Source organism: Arachis hypogaea, chromosome 16 (assembly GCF_003086295.3).
Source record: "Arachis hypogaea cultivar Tifrunner chromosome 16, arahy.Tifrunner.gnm2.J5K5, whole genome shotgun sequence".
Lineage (NCBI taxonomy): Eukaryota > Viridiplantae > Streptophyta > Magnoliopsida > Fabales > Fabaceae > Arachis > Arachis hypogaea.
Window position 1 is genome coordinate 133,605,199 of NC_092051.1, and position 17,433 is coordinate 133,622,631.

General features: G+C 35.5%; 1 protein-coding gene and 1 long non-coding RNA gene across 2 annotated transcripts; one reads left to right on the forward strand and one right to left on the reverse strand.

Annotated features, from left to right (window-relative positions):
* The first annotated feature begins 1,770 nt into the window (after positions 1-1,770).
* Positions 1,771-4,131, forward strand: LOC112755081 (uncharacterized). The gene is made up of 2 exons (XR_003178903.3): positions 1,771-3,665; positions 3,964-4,131. It is a non-coding gene; the product is annotated as an uncharacterized lncRNA (long non-coding RNA).
* Positions 4,132-6,125: 1,994 nt separating this feature from the next.
* LOC112755080 (exocyst complex component EXO70A1) lies at positions 6,126-9,172 on the reverse strand. Its single transcript, XM_025802978.3, has 2 exons — positions 7,018-9,172; positions 6,126-6,305 (listed from the first exon to the last, which is right to left on the reverse strand). The coding sequence occupies exons 1-2, from the start codon at positions 9,047-9,049 to the stop codon at positions 6,286-6,288; spliced, it is 2,052 nt and encodes a 683-aa protein (XP_025658763.1). The 5' UTR covers positions 9,050-9,172; the 3' UTR covers positions 6,126-6,285.
* Positions 9,173-17,433: the final 8,261 nt, after the last annotated feature.

A 17,433-nucleotide genomic window follows, 5' to 3' on the forward strand; every position in this document is an offset into this window, starting at 1 on the left:
TTTTCTTCAAAAACAAATGATAATTATAAAATGAGTAGAAGTACATGCACAGTAAAATTATTCATATGAATAGTTAGCAAACACACATATTAAACTATTCCATCATTGATCAAATAGCCAATATTTTTTTTAGAATCCTTAAAGAAATTAGATACATCATAATGAGTAGTGAAATTTTCATTATTTGAAACAAAAATTGTTTTCTTTCCTTTGTCATCCGGATGCTTGATAAAGATCAACTAGGTGCCTTGGGGTACGACAGGTACGTGACCAATAGCCCTTTCCACCACGACGGAAGCATTTATCCTCAATTGATTTACTTTACCCATTATTTCTTTCTTTATCCCACTTCTGGTGAGATCCTTTCTTGTGAACATAATTTCTTTTCCTTCCATAATTTTTCTTGTTATCAAAATCTTGCCATTTACCTCTTCTGAGGTTATAATTTGCCGCATTTGCTTCAGGAAATGGGGCGGCGCCAACTGGGCGCGCTTCATGATTTCTTAAGAGCACCTCATTGTTGCGTTCGGCAACAAGAAAGTAAGAGCTCAAAAAAATTTTAAATTCTTTTTCTCGATACTGCTGCTGCAGGAGTACATTCGAGGCATGGAAGGTCGAGAAAATTTTCCCTAACATATCGGACTCGAGGAAGTATCACATGATTGTAACTTTCTTCAAGGTCTTTCCACAGATCTGCAGGATCTTTTAATGTGGGATATTCATTTTTCAATCATACTTCAAGATGATGACGAAGGAAAATCATGGATTTGACTTTATCCTTCTGTGATGTATTATTTTCAACCTTAATGGTATCTTCAAGATCCATTGAATCAAGATGGATTTTAGCATATAGTATCCAGATATATCAAAAGCATTATATTCAAGATGAAAGAGCTTCGATATAATAAAAATTTGTTACCTGGAGTCTTCCTAAAATTTCGTTAGAGCTTCGTGCTAATAACGTGTTATGAAATAACTAAATAAAAAAGATAAAATAAAGAAATATAAATGAAAGACTCTAGTATTAATATTCACTAATATTAATATCATCCTACCATAATAACTATGATTTATATATTAATACTATATTTGTAATATGAAGAGAAAGAAAAGCTCGTAGAGAGAAGAAATGCTTTTATTGATGTGTGTATTTATCTGAGGCTTAGGGTCCTATTTATATGCATACAAGAAGGTAATTTTTTCAACCTTATTAAAATACATTCTCTCTTGAGAATGTGAGCTTCACATGGGAATGGACATCCACATCCCATTCTTATCGCAACATAATACTACTCACTAGCACATCACAAAAAAATTATAAAAAGTAAAATTAAAATATAATATTCTATTTGTTAAAACAAATTAATTTTTATCTTTTAATATTTACCTCGTAAGAATATCAGTTTATTGTATTTATTTCTATTAATAAAATTTTGTTATAAATGTTTCATGAAATAATTTTAAATTTTATAATTCATTTAAAAGTGATTACGAGTGCAGAACTCTGAATCACTCCCCTTTCTCGAACCCTAGCTGTTGCCCCCGCCGGTCCGTCGATCGACTGCCGCCGTCCGTCCGTGTAGCCACTGCCCCCAAGTCTCCAACTCCTGCTCTCTTCTTCAGCGAACTCTCGGCCCATCCGTCATCTTCATCTTCTCGCCGTCGTCTGCATCTCGTCTGGTTGGCTTCGTCCGTCAATCAACGGTCTGTCGGCGTCGTCTTCAAAGGTCAGTGGCTCGGTCGCTTGTTCTTCACTTTGTTCTTTGCTTCTTTTTTTTTTTTTATTTACTTTTATATGCTCTGTGGTTCGAAGCTTGTGTTTTTAATTTTTGGTGAACGATTACTTGCTTATTGATTAGCTTTGGTTCTGCTACGCTGCTGTTTTGGGTGTCACTGTTGTGATTTTATTATTTTAATTTACTGATTATGATCATTGAATGTGTTGTGATTATTGATTAGCTTTGGTTCTGTTATGCTACTGTTTTGTGTGTCACTGTGTTGCTGATTATAATACCTCAGTCAGTGCTCAGTGTTTGTTCTTGGTTGATTGGCTTTGCTCACTGCTTGATGATAAATTTTTTATTTTGATGACTCTGTTACTGGGTTTCTGCTTGATGATAAGTTGCATTGCCTGTATTATTGATTCACTGCTCATTCTTGCTCTTCTATTCCCATAACTACAGTAATTTATCACTTTCACAAAAACTGTTTTCTAAATAGAAATTATTCTAGACAAGAAGAATGATTTTTTGAAGAGCAATAATCATAAGAAGCTGCTGAAGTGCTAACTATTGCATATGTGAGATAAGTTTCATTGTGGCAAAAATATGGAGGTAATTTGGAGGACATAAATAACTTTAGTGAATTCTTATTTGATTTCTGAAGATATGTTGGAATTAATTCCAATCTTTGACAATAAATCTATATATGCTTATAAATACATGGACCACAATAAATTAAAACTTTGTAAAGATGAATTATGGCATGATGCTGATCAATATGGATTATCTTGGTTTAATGTTGCTGAATCAAAATTGTGTTGTTTTACTAAGATTTTGAGGATCACGCTCTAATAATTGACCTTGCATATTAGTAAACTGAGTTTTTAATAGAATTTATAGGTGCTGAAATTTGGGTTGGCAGGGTTAGAAATTAGAATTTACCTGTAACTTTGTTTTGTGTTTCGAGCTCTGTTCAATAGCAAAGTAGACAAGTGTAGGGTCAAAAGAACCTAAGTTCAGATTGTGGATCTGTCACTGTGATATTCAGGAAATGCATATGTAGGGAAGTAGTAGTTTTGTGTATTTAAAAGAACTATATTTTAAGTTGAAAATTAACTCCAAGTAAGTTTGTGCATTATAATATGAGTAAGTTTGTGTATTTATAAATGACAACTTTAGGCACCAGTTTTATAGATTTCCTTGTTTTTTGCAAGTTTTTCAAATTGTTTTAGATATATAAGGAGAGATGGTCGATGACATAGTTTCGAAGTCTGAATCAAGACTTCAACTCTTGTCATTTCCGTTCTAAGTTGGAGTATATTATCATTTATCAATATCAACAAGCTTAACAAAGGTTATGTTTTAGTATATTTATTTATTATTTTATTATAAAACAGTTATTTCGGTTGAACTACGATTGAATCGGTTGAACCAATAAACCAGTAACTAGAGTGGTTCGATGACCGGTCCGGTTTTCAGAACCTTGGTTTAAAGAATTATTACCTATTCTTATTCCTAAACACACTAAGTGTTCATACTCTCCCAAAAACCCTCTCACAACTGACAAGCCATTGCGTGTTCATACTCTTCCAATCGATGCTCACAATCGCTGTTTCCTTTGAAATCAAGAATGAAAAAACTATTCTCCATCACAATCTCTTCCTCTCTATTTCTCTGGATCGTGATTTATTCTCCTTCGAACCTTTCTCAGTCAATCTAATTCCAGGGTTTGATTATTCTCAATTTTGATTGTTTCTTTTTCGTTTCATGCTTGTTCCAATTTCGTTTTAATTTTGTTCCAAAATATTGCCTGCACAAGAAGAGTAGCATTATTCAATCTGATCGTAGTGTGCGTGAGTGATTGAATCGAAACTGCAATGAGAAGGGGGAAACTCAAGAGCAAGCCCACCGGTTGCCACCAGTTCTCCACGCCGGAAGATCTCTGTAAGCACAAATCTCAAATCCTCTTATTCTTTTGATCTGTTTCCTGTTATTGCTGTTATTACCGTTTGTTCACAAAATCATTTAAATCCTATTCAGCTGGTTGCAAATTGTAATTTTAAGCTATGTTTTTGTTCAACTGATTTATTGATTCAGAGTTCAAAAGCAAGGTATTTCTTAATACAAATGTTTATTGAAAAACTTCGTTTATGGAAGATAGCTTTAGTTATGTTAGGTATTATAACTTATTATCATTATGTTTCTTAGCTTGTTATAACTTATTACTACTCTTTTCCACCAGGTTGTGTCACTAAGCTATGGGATTCTCATCTATGATGATCTATGTCAGCTAAGGTTCACACTTTTTTTTTTGGCATACATTAGAAAATAATGGCTAAAAAGGGACAGCACCTATTTGCTCAAATATATAGCAGTTGTTATGAGGTCTACTACTACAATGTAAGTTTATTTTATAAAGAGTAGTATTAATTGAAACAATATTGACTCACATCTTTCCAATCTTGTAAACTAGATTTCCATTCTCTTCTTTCTTGTTTTCTTCAATTTGGGAGTTTAGGTCCTTTCGAGTAAGCAAGTTGATTCTGCTGTTATTTATTACTGGAAATTGAAACAATTTTGACACATCTTTCACCTACGGCACTATTTTGACCTACTGAAACCTAAAACAAGCAATTCAATTCTTATGTTCTTTTTTGGACATTTTAGATCATGTTTTTTTCTAATTAATGCTGATTTTACATTAAATCCTGCATCGGACTGATATATATAATTCAGCTTATAGAAATCCAGGTCTTCAAAACCATACATGCTTGAGACTAATGTATGAATGTTCATTTGATTTCTAGTTCCGATGAAGACAGTGTAGTGGTGAGTAATGAGTTGTCAGAAAAAAGAGAAAGCCACTCTTTAGGTATCACTCCTGGCTGACTATTGTTTGAGAATCAGTTGGTATTTGCTGAGTTTAGATTGTTTCAAATATGTGTAAGTAATATTCATGTGACAAATCTTTTTATTGCTTAACTGTTAATTGTAAAGTCGAGCCACTTTTCTCATTTATTTTCAAATTATGATGGTGCTATTTCAATGTTTTTGGAGTTTCATTAGATATACTGTTCTGTCTCAAGATTTATATACTCTTGTTTTCTGATATTCAAGTTTTGCAGTCAATCATGCTGGAGTCTTATTTTTCATTACCATTTAATGTATTTTTCTATGCTTAATTCAACTTTTTATCTTGTGTATAAATAACCATATTGTCTTGTTAGCATGAAAGTCTTTTGACTTCTAATCACATTCCTGCTAGATTGCAGTTGCCCTGGCAGTTGCAGCGATTCCTGAAGGGCTCCCAGCTGTTGTTACAACGTGAGTCTAGGTCTTTTCTTTATTATTTCTATTAGCAATGCTATCTTTCAGATGTTTTAATTTTGATTTCTATAGACTTTTTTCATGGGATTTCTTATTAAATTTAGTAGGAGAATGCTGTTGTGTGTTTTGTCATAGAATTCTCCTTATATATTTGAACTAGTGGAATTACTTGGTAACTGAAGGGCTATCCTTAATCTGAGATGCTATGCTATCCTTTTGGAACAAGATTTACAAATTAAAAAAATCCGCAGAGTAACTTTCTTCTATTCAAAATCTATTTATCCTTAGCTGTTTGGAACTTTTCTTAATTAAGCATGCAAAAAAATAAGCATGCATTTCCTAATTAATTTCATTTCATTCTAATTAATTTCTTAATTTATATATTTCTTTTCTTATTGTTTCGTTTTGCTAATGTCAGGTTATTTGAAGTTCAAATAATAACTGTCTCGTTTTAGTTGCTACTTGAGCTGGATTTGGAGGTATTGTCATCTGGAAATCATTAGGAATAAATGTACCTAAGCAAGAAGTTTGCTTTGCTTTGCTGCTTAGACTTCGCTGTTCTATGTTCTGAACTAGTATTTAACTATTTTTGGGAGTTTTGAGGTTGATTAGGGGACAATATTCCGAGACAATATAAATTAGTTACTTCTTTACAATTCCTTTTTCAGCTTCATTTTATTATGAGCGAGTAGAATATTGGTTTTATTTACATTGAAACACTATCTTTTGTTGGATTTAAAACCATATGATTTGCTTCATAAAAGCCTTTTTGCAGAAGTAGTTTATGATAGCTATTATATCTTCATTTGATCTTCTTCAATTAGTTTATCAAGTTATTCATATTTATCACATCCAATTAGTTTATGATAGCAAAGATGGATAATGTAAAAGAGATTCAGCTACCTTTCTTCACCATAGCTCTTTTGTCCCCTTCTGAAGAGAGATTAGGACTATGGGCAATTGGGAATGAACATATGATCCTCTTTAAAACCTAGTGAGGGCTTATATTTTTTCTCTTGTTTTTCATTTCATAACTTAGATATGATAGATTACTGAAAAATCAAGTAAAAACATCTGTTTTTCCATCAAAGTAGACTACATATATGTAGAAAATATAAATGTATATTAATTAAGGTATTATAATGCCTCCATCATTCATCAAGTAATAAACACGTACGCAAAACGAAGACAAATAATAATGTTCCACAAACATAGAAATGCTCCTCGAATGCTATGGCTATCTCCAAGCAACATCATCTGGAAAAAAAGGGAAATGATAGAAAGAAGCGAGGTAAGAAAATTCAGCAGGAAATGGTACTTATATGATGATGATGATGATCTGCAAATTAAAGTAACCACAAGCCACAGCTCCCAGGTCAAACACAACAAATAAGCAAACCATCGATAGTTTACACAACAGCTAATAAATAACCATCAAATAAATCAAAAACTGCATGTATGTCTAGATATGATAATGTGCTATATATATGTACCTTTACCACAAACTTGATGCATGCATTTTATTTTTTAAAATACCTTTTGTTATATACCTTTGATGATGACCATGCGTCCATGTGATGCTTTCATATATACATTAAAGCAAACAAGGTAGAAGCCAAATATCTTGTGGGTATAGTCGTCCACTCTAGGCCATGTGTTAAAATTATTCTAGTAGGAATTAAATTTTTTCAACAAATATTAAAAAAAATATTAGAAATTTAATTTGATATATTCGATGATCTTAAACGTACATATAAACATTTAAACTAAACTCGTATCTATGATAAAATTATATATATTCTAATCACTTTCTCGAGTCACCAAAAAAAAATTATATCACTTCTCGGAATTTATTAAGGAACAAGATAAGATCATCAAAAGAAATTAATAAAGGCATGCATCTTAGAACTAAGTACATTATTAGGATAATAATAAATCCAACACCAGTCATAAGAATCGGCAGTCTTACCTTCAATTTCATCTTCAATAGTTGGTATATATGTGTGGTGTGTGTCCTCATTGCCATTTAGTAAAGTACGAAATCTGTGAAGGAAATTTTCACAACTTGGGACAAATCCCTTGTTCACTAAAAGTATTAGCTCTCCTTGATAACTATAGGATTGTTTCTCAAGTAAATGGTTAAAATTGAACAACCTTAGCATCTCCCTCATTGAATGTTCCGTGACTTTCTCATTATGCTGTTTGAAAAAGGCCAACAATTCAGTCGGATTCTCCCGATAATATTGTTCAAAGCACTGTTGAATTTTGGACGCTTGTTCTTTGAGCCAACCATCTTTCTTAGTTAATTCAAATCCAAATTCGTAAGCCTTCTTTAATATGTAGTTAACATTAGCCATGATAGACACTCCTTGCAATTCATAAATGTAGGTCTTCTTCAACGTGGACTCTAAGGAGGCCTCAAGTTTGTTGATATTCCAATCTATATAGTGTGAAATCAAAGACCATTCCTCCCGAACTTGAACTTTGGAATTGGGGTATGTTTTGAGGAGTGGTTCAATGATGTCCCTGTCTTTGAAAGCAATATCGAGGCGGTTCAATACTTGGATGGTAATTGGATGAGGCTCACAGGAATGAGAGTTTTCAATTTCGGGAGGAAAGTCGTCATCCCTGAAATAGTAATCTCTCGTTGCTTCTCCTAGTTTTTTTGTGAGATCAATCATTTCGATGGTCATGGATAGATTATGAGGAAACAGTGAATGGAACTCTGGAACAATTAAGTCACGTACTATTCTGAACAGCAGGGCAATTTCAGGAGAACTCATCAGTTCAGGGATACCTTGAATGAAACTGAGCAAATCTTGTTTGACTTGTGAGCAAAACTGCTCAAAACACTTGTTGGAGATGGGAGAGAATTCGCCAAAGACTTGTTGACAGAGTACCCGTTCGTTGGGAATTAGTATCTTTAATACTATGTTGCAATATTTAATCCACTTCTTGATCCTACTCACCTGGGCCGTCGAGTTGTCCGATTTCAGCTCGGATTCGCATGTCAGCAGGAATTGTTTTCGACTTCTAATGTACACCATCACCAACCAATTGTCCATTTCAAAATGGTCCCTTGATGTCATCTGATTCACTATTAAGTGAAGAGTCTCAACTTCGCGCCGAATCCTGTCCTTAATGAAGTTTTGGTCTTGCATTATTCCCTCCGGAATCTGGTCACTCCAATCATTGATGTAGCCAATCAAATGACGCCGTAAATTTTGGGAAAGTTCCAAATCCTTCTTGTTAAGATTTAGTAGCGCAAGGGTGAAGAGATCTTGAGTTGGACGTACAGTAGACAAAGAATCCGTTCTAATATCTAGGAGGAGAGTAGTGTTGTTGTCAATTGGATCTTGATGCACATCTCCTTCGGCATGTTTCTCTTTACATGAATGGAGAATGATGAGGAGAAAACTGAAGAGAGCTCCAAAGAAGCCGTACCACCATCTTATCTTTATGAGCTCCACCATAAGTTCTTCTAAAAAGAATTTCATAAGTTCTCCAACAAATCCATAGTTAGTTTGTATTGATAGAGCAAAAGCCATCACAACAAAACCAACAAGGGATACTATACCAGCAACTTGTACGTTATTTGGTGTATCATTGTGTCCTTTCCGTTGTTGTTCTTGTTCTTCCCCTCTTCTGGAAAAGGTGTAGATAAAGATCACCAACAGGGCCAGGAATACACCACACGCTTTGAATTGGCGACGATAAGGTAACACCTTGGCTGGACCTTTCAACCGATGAAGGACAACTGCAAAAACAACAACGGAGACACAGAAAAGAGTGTACCCAACGTTTTTCCATGGTTTTGGGTCTCCCAATAGATGCTTTAAGTTGGAGCTTAGACCAAAACCTATTAATCCGACAACAGCTCCAACAATAGAAACTATCCACCAGAAAATTGGGCGCTGCAACACTCTACTTTGAACCCATATTTCAAACGTATTGGGTTTATTGCGGTCACCGGAGGTCAGGAAGGCGTCAACGGTTTCCATAGAGAGAGCTATATGCGAAGTTTGATAGTGGCGGCAAACTGATATTTTCAAGTGAAAAGCACTTCAATTTGTCTCGTGTTCTACCGTCTCCATCACACCAAGTTTTAAAGGAAGACTTTTCTATCAAAGACTTAATAAAGGTCTAATTTTGAGTTAATTGCTTTCTAATATTTAGGATATAATAGAAAATAAGTAAAAATAAGTAATTTTAATTGTCATTTATTTTATTTAAGTAATTTGTCCTTTATTTAATATTTTTTAATTATTATTAAAAAAATTGAATAATATTAGATATAATAAATATATCATTATAAATATTACATGCATTAAATTATAAATGTTAGGTGAAATAGAATAACTTTAGCATATTTTCTTTCTAACATTACCAATTAGTTAAGATCAAATTTTAAAAAGACTTACTAAATGTATTAGCTATATTAGTTAAATGCATAAAATTATTTATTAAAAATTAAATAGATATTCATTTTTAAGTAAAATATCTTTATTAGAATTTAATTAATTTTTATTTTTAAAATTATCTTTTTGAAAAATAAAAAATATAAATTCAATTTTTTAATATATTAACTATGTATTTATTAAAACTTTACTATTAAAAATCTTAATACATATTTTTAAAACACGTATGAATTACAAAGGTTTATAACTTTATATTTATATTTTTAATTATTATTTTATTTTTTATCTTTAATATTTATATCTTCTAAAGGTGGCACGCGCACCGAGTTATTATGAGATAATCTAAAAGTAAAATAAAAAATCTAATTAATTTATGCTAAATAAGCTAAAGTAATTTTATTTTAAACACCCTCGTTAATTAATAACGTTCCATTATAATTTTTTCGCGTGCACCTTTCACCTGCTCCCGTAGGCCCACAACATGAAAATTATGTATTATATTGCAAGGTTAGAGAATAGAGACTATCTCGGTCTGTTTGTCTGTTACTACCTTCACAGTGTTTTCTTCATTGATTTTCTTTACACGCTGTTTGCTGAAGTTGGTCAATCTAAAGGGTTTTTGCAGATCCGTGTTTTCCAACAATCTTGCCACAATTTATGATCCACATTGTGTCCCACCACACGACGGGGGAAGTAGTCTGGAAAAAGCGTTGCATGAGATTTTCTAGAATGTAAATGATATCTTGCCTAGTGGGTTTACTTACTCCAAGAAGACGAGGTTGCTAAGAGCCCTTCCTGTATGAGTTATGACAATTTTGCCCCTGCTTCTCGTACCCGGGTCGAGGGGTATCCGCATTGTCCCTTCTTTTGTGGGGTTACTTTTGTCAATGCAAATGTCTCCATTACCGAGACGGGCTCCCAACTCTGCGATCAAACCTATATGGCTATATGTCAATCAACTTGTCCAGTCGTCGTACTCAGTATTGGAATAGCACTAGTGCGGGAAATGGTGCGAATTCCCCGTTCGGAGTCGCGCGTCAACCATAAACCCCAATTCGACATTGTTTTGTCCATTGTACCGCGTCAATCATGAGTATTCACCTGATTTCTAATCTAACCTATAGACGTTGACGAAACTACATGATATTTCCATAAAATTTTCCCAAAACGACATAGCCTTAACCATTACACATGTGACTATGTGTCTGTGAGCCACCTCCAATGACTTAGACCGAATGGATGCGAGACTTCCCTGATCCTACTAAAATAATTAACAAATCGAATATAATTTTCTATTATGAATAAAACCCCATGCCAGTCTTCCATCTTTTGGTTTGTGTATTTTTAATCATTTGTTCATGTTTTTTGTATTGTTCAGAAACTTAGTGGCACCCTATTAATGAAAGTATTTATTTCTCTCTTACTACGAATAAGATTTACATTTAGAATCCGTCTAGAATAAATCAATGACTAATTTTTCAGGAGCTCGTAGGGTTAAAATTATTTCTTTTTTATTCTTCATTCTTCATACTATGAACCTTATTTCCATAGACAATATAAAAAGTAGGTAAATATTATTATAAAGATTTTATAATTGTCTTTATATAAAGATGTATATTTTTTATTATTAGATGATAAATTGTAGAATTTGATTTGATATGCTATAAAAGTATTATTATTTTTAAAGTGTGGTCAAACAAACAAAATACATTGTTAACATAAAGCTCTTCATAAGAAGATATTTTTATCATCTTTATTTGAATAAGTGCCTAAAAAATATAGGTATCTCAATATCGTAATTATAACATCAATAGAAATTTAAAAAAATGAAATTAACAGATAAACAAAAAAATGTGAGGTATTGGAGACAAAATAAATGGTAGAAATTAAAAGGGATAAGTACTGTTTTGGTCCCTAACGTTGAGGGTCAGAATCGAAACTATCCCTGATGTAATTTTCGACTTAAAAATGTCCTTAATGTTGCATTTCATTTTAAAATCGTCATTTCTAATAAAATTTTTTAATTTATTCCAAATTTACTCTTACTTTAATAAAAAAATATAAAATTAAAAAAAAAAGAAAACGCGTTTTGTGAGGGGGGGAGGCAAAGGGTATACGAAGGGGGAGGGGAGGGGGAAGGGGAAGGAGGGGAGAAGGGACGCCGCCAGCGGCGAAGCTTGGAGGGGAAGGGGAAAGGACGTGGGGTTCGGGGTTGGGGGAAGGGGAAAGGCGGAGGGGGGAGGGGGAAGGGGAAAGGGGGGAGGGGACGGCGGTTGTCGCTGTCGCCTCAGCTCCCACCGCCGCTGGATCCGTCGCCCTCGTCGTTTCCCTTAGAGCCGTCGTCATCGAGGGCTAGCAGAGAGAGAAACGCGAGAGTCAGGGTCACCACCTCGCCGCCTCTGCCTCGCCGCCTCTGCCTCGCCGCCTCTGCCTCTGCCTCGCCTCTACCTCTGCCTCGCCGCCTCTGCCTCACCGCCTCGCTGGCCCCACCGCCGTCCGCCGCTTCTTCTTCTTCTTCTTCTTTCCGCCACCGCACCGCCGCCCGTTTCTTATTATTGTTGCTGATTTGTTGCTGATTTGTGGAATATTATTGTTGCTTTTTGTTTTTGATTTGTTGATTTTCGATTTCTGCTTCTCTGTGTGGACGGGTGGGGACGCGGGGTGGGGGGAAGGGGGAGACAGGGAGGGGGAGGGGACGAGTGGGGACGCGAGGTAGGGGGAAGGGGATAACGATGATGTTGTTGATTTTCTGAGTTTTGGTTGGTGTGATGCAGATGGTGATGGAGTGGCAGTGGGTGGGGGTGGTGTTGGTGTTGGTGTTGGTGGTGGTGGTGGTGGTGGTGCTGGTGCTGGTTGTGGCGGTGGTGTTGGTGTTGGTGGCAGTGGTGGTGGAGGAGGTAATTATGTTGGTAGTGGTGAGGGTATTTTTGTCCAAAAAAAATTAAAAGGACGATTTTAATACGAAAAAAAACGTTAAGGACGATTTTAAATCCAAAATTAGAAGAGGGACGAAATCGATTCTGGCGCTCAACGTTAGGGACCAAAACAGTACTTATCCCAAATTAAAACAAACAGAAAATTAAAGAGATGATGAAGAAGAAAAGATAAATGTTAAAGAGGAGAACAGGAATAAAGTAAAAAAATTTTACTAATAAAAATTAGAAAAAAGCAAATTATAAGTATTTAAGTTTAAATAAATTACTTAATATTTCTAATTTTTACTCTATGATGTCAAAGAGCAGAGAGTGTTTTATTAAATGACGGTTACACTTCATACATTATTGATACATAATTTTTTTAAAATCACAACTTGGCAAGTGTACTGAATTGTATTAAGTAATACCACGGTAAGTGGGTTATCATCCCCACAAGAATTAATGGACTAAGCAACAATGGTTAATTGATATTCTAATTATACAAATCAAAATAGAGGAATGAGGAATCACATTCAAACAGAGGACAATAAAAAGGCAAAGTAATGAATAAAAACAATGATGATGAGAATGTTAAGGTTTTAGAGATGTTTACTCTCTAGGACAATACTTCTTATGTTCATTTATTTGAGGCATGCAGAGATCAATCATGACAAAATCATATATAATTGAATGACAACCTAATTTCTTCTTAATTAGTTAATCGTCAATTCCTTAGTCAATTAATTAAGAAAAGAGGTTAAGCACAAATCTGATTTAGTTTCAAATAGGGTTAAGTATTTTTTTCATCTCTAAGGTCTTGGGTCAAAATCAAAATCGTCACTGACATTTTTTTCTTATTAAAATCATCCTCAACGTTATAAAATATTATAAAATCATCCTTTTGTCCATAAACAATATTTTTCAAAAAAATTTGCCCTTAAACAAAAATGAAAAAACCTTTCCCACCTTACCACTAACCTCTGCATCATCATCACCATGGCTACGCATCTCTCTCTCCATTTCCTGCCTTGCCGGCTGCACCTTTCGACGTCGGTGCTGGCTTATGGACACTATCGTACGACGTGATGGCGAAGATAGCGGCGTCGGCGGTGTGCCGGTCATGGTGGGAGGCGTGTGGCCACTAAGGGAGGCGATGATGTTGCTCCGATGGAGAAGAAGTTCAAGCATGGAAGCCCATGGGTGAAGCAAAACACATAAAAGGCACTCAAGTCGTTCGAGAAGGTGGCAGCGTGTGGGTCTGCACTCGTCATGGTGGATGCCGGGATCATATATTGAGAGAGAGGGGAGAAAAGCAGAGAGCCCTCGATTTGTTCCTGAAATTTGTGGAGCTCAGAAACGATGTCACACAGTGCAATTTAGAGATTTCGTATTTGCAAGGTATTTCTTTTCTAAACTAATTTCAAGGTTGAGTTTCTAATTGTGGATATTGGATAAATCATATTTGTGTTGTTCATAGTGTGTTGACTTTAACTCAAACTAGATTAGTTCATATTCAATGACTTAGAATACACCAGAAAGAACACGGGAATAAACGCAAGAAGGTTGGGAATTGCATTATTTCTGGATTTGGGTATGGTGCACGAAACTGGCTCCACACGTTTCGCACAGATAGACCAGCAAGTATATTGGGTCGTCCAAGTAATACCTCAGGTGAGTGAGGGTCGATCCCACAGAGATTGTTTGTTTGAGCAAGCAGTGGTTATCTTGCAGATCTTAGTTAGGTGGATAGAAATTATAGTTTGTCACGAAAAATGTATAAAATAGATAAAATAAATAAAATGTTACTAGATAGGTGGAAAATCAATGGTATGAGAACGGTTGAGACTTCGGAGATGCTTTGTCTTTTCGGATTAACTTTTCTTACTGTCTTCTTCAATAACTTTCTGATTCCTTCAATGGCAGCCGTAAGTGATTAACTCATGTCCTCTAATCAAGTTAACCTCCTCCACTACAACAGTCCACCATGTTGTAAGTGACTCATGTCCTCTCATCAAGCCACCTCTAGGTTTCTCACTATAGTAGAAGATGAAGTTCTAAGCAATCCACTCCCTTTCACGATCCTACTCAAGGTGCCACAGACAAGGCAGATCTTTCGGATTAGGGAATGCTGCTTCTCAGACTCTAGCCTTAGCGCCACAGAGACCTCACTTACCCACGGTCAACGGAATTTCATGTCACATATCCAAAGTTGCCCAGGTACTCTATTGGAATCCACAATGTAATCTCTAGTTTTGGTTCAACGCTATCTGGGTCAGGACTCGCATGGAGCCCATGTAGAACAAGGATGGTTGTCACAGGTCATCCTCAATTCATAAGGTGAAGAACGAGAATGCATAAGAAAATAGAATCAGACATATTGAACTAGAACAGTAATATTATTAATCCATAAAACTCAGCAGAGCTCCTAACCTTAACCTTAGGAGGTTAGTAACTCATAATATTCGAAAATACAAAATGGGGGAGGGAGAATAATGGTCGAGCCCTAAACAAGGGTGATCTTCTCCTATAAAGACTAATATGCTAACTAAGAATTACAGAAATAAGATAAACTAAGTTGATAGTGCAAAAATCCACTTCTGGGGTCCACTTGGTGAGTGTTTGGGCTGAGCTTGAGTGAAATTCACGAGCTAGTACCCCTTAGGGGCATTGAACGCTGGCTTGGGACTCCCTTTTGGGCGTTGGACGCCAGCTGCTCCCCTGTGGGCGCTGGACGCCAGGAATGGGGTTGCTGGCTGGCATTGAACACCAGTTTTAGGCCTTCATTTTCAAAGCAAAGTATAAACTATTATATATTTCTGGAAAGCCCTGGATGTTAGCTTTCCATAGCCATTGAGAGCGTGCCATTTGGATCTCTGTAGCTCCAGAAAAGATCCTTTGAGTGCACAGAGGTCAGATCTTAACAGCATCTGTAGTCCTTTCTCTGTCTCTGAATTAGACTTTTGCTCAAGCTCCTCAATTTCAGCCAGAAAATACCTGCAATTACCATAAAACATACAAACTCAAAGTAGAATCCAAAAATGTGAATTTTTCACTAAAACCTATGAAACATAATAAAACTTAAACAAAACATAATAAAAACTAGATGAAAATGATGCCAAAAAGCGTATAAAATATCCGCTCATCAGGGTACATTATCATTATCATTTTAGGCTTTTGCTATGGAACAAACCATTGAACACGTAATTCAGCTCACAGGTGCCTTTGTTTGCTTGACCAAAAGGTATTTGGTTCAGCTGTTCAAGGCTTGGTCAGATATGAAGCTATGTTAAAACTTGGAAGGCGAGGTCGGCGTCAATGGAGGAAGGGTTGAGGTTGGTGATGGAGAGGGAGAAGAAGGTGGAGAAGGAAGCGGGGGCAGAGGTGGTGGGGTGGCGAAAAGGGAGAGAATAGAAGAGTAAGAAATGGTTTGTTTAAGGGCAAAATTGTCCAAAAAATATCATTAAATGGACAAAAGAATGATTTTATAACATTTTGTAATATTGAAGATAATTTTAATAAGAAAAAAAGGTTAGGGACGATTTTGATTTTAGGGACAAAAAAAGTATTTAACCCTTTCAAATAAGATTCAAAAGTAGTTCTTAGGTTGAATTATATCTCACGTACTCAACTAGTTTTAGATAATCAAAACTTACAAGAAAGAATAATTTTCAAAAGTTTTCTAATCCGAATTATGTCACTTATTTAAATTAGAGCAATTGAAAATCATAAAGTGTCTCACACTCTTTGAAACACTATTCCTAGTTAAATAAAAAAGTCGTGAGAAAGTTTTCTAGCTAATTCCAATATTAAATTTTTCAAAATAATATTAGAATCCAAAATAGAGTTAGAATATTTTCCAATAGTTCTAATCCTTAGAGATGAAGAGTAAAAACTCAATCATGAAATAGATCAAAGAATAAACCTCAAATAAAGTAAAACACTTAGATTAAGAATCCATAAAAGAGATAAACAGATCTCCTAACCTTAACAAAGGAGATTAGTTACTCATGGTGTGGAGAAAACAATAACGATGAATTGAAATGGCTTCTGAAAGAGTGTTCACGTGTGTGTTTCTTATTCCTTATATATGCTAACCCTAAACCTAAGATTTAGAAATCAAAACTAAATCAAAAGAAAACAGAATCAAATCATGGGCTCGTGCAAGTTAAGCTAGAGGTGATTCTTTTCATAATTAACAACTAAAACTTGATATCATGGGCTTGTGCTTAACCTTGGATAATCAAATTAATTACTTGAAGTTTAGAGAGATTAGTGAAGGATTATGAAGACCATGGAGCTGGCCCATAAGTTGCGTTAAACGCATAGCTTGTCCGTTGAACATAGGGCCCAAAATTTAGGATCCTTTAGTCTCTATGTATGGTACGTTGGACGCATGAAGAGCCACGTTGAACGCATGAAAGATGAGTAGTCCCTGGAGGTACAATTGAAGGGTGCGTTGAACGTACAGGGGGCCATGTTGAACGCATGGCTCTGGCACGTTGGACGCATGCCCTGGCACATGGGATGCATGCTTTGGTGTGTTAGACGCACCATGAAGGTTGTGTTGGCTGGGCTGTGTTGGACACAGGGGCTGTGCGTTAGGCGCATGGTGAAGTGGAGGGAGGCTGCGTTAGACACAAGTGGTGGTGCGTTCAACACAGGGGGGTGCTTGGTCGTTGTCCTTGAGCTGGATACCTGGGCTGCGTTATACGCAGAGAATGGTGCGTTGAACGCACGAGTTGCTGTTTGGTCCAAGAGCCTCTTTGCTAGGTCCAGGAATCTCTCTGTTTGGTCCAGGAACCTCTCTGTTTGGTCCAAAAATCTCTATTTGTCTCTCTTAATCTTTGCTCTTGCTTAAAATCTTTCACAATTTTCTACACATACCAAAACTCAAAGCAACTCCAAGAAATATTTATTAAAGCATGAAAATCTCAATTATAATAAGGAAATCACTAACTTTATTCAAATAATTAATAAAGAAAATAACTAAAGATGCTCACACATTACAATATCAAACTTAAGATCTTGCTGTCCCCGAGAAAGAAAACAACT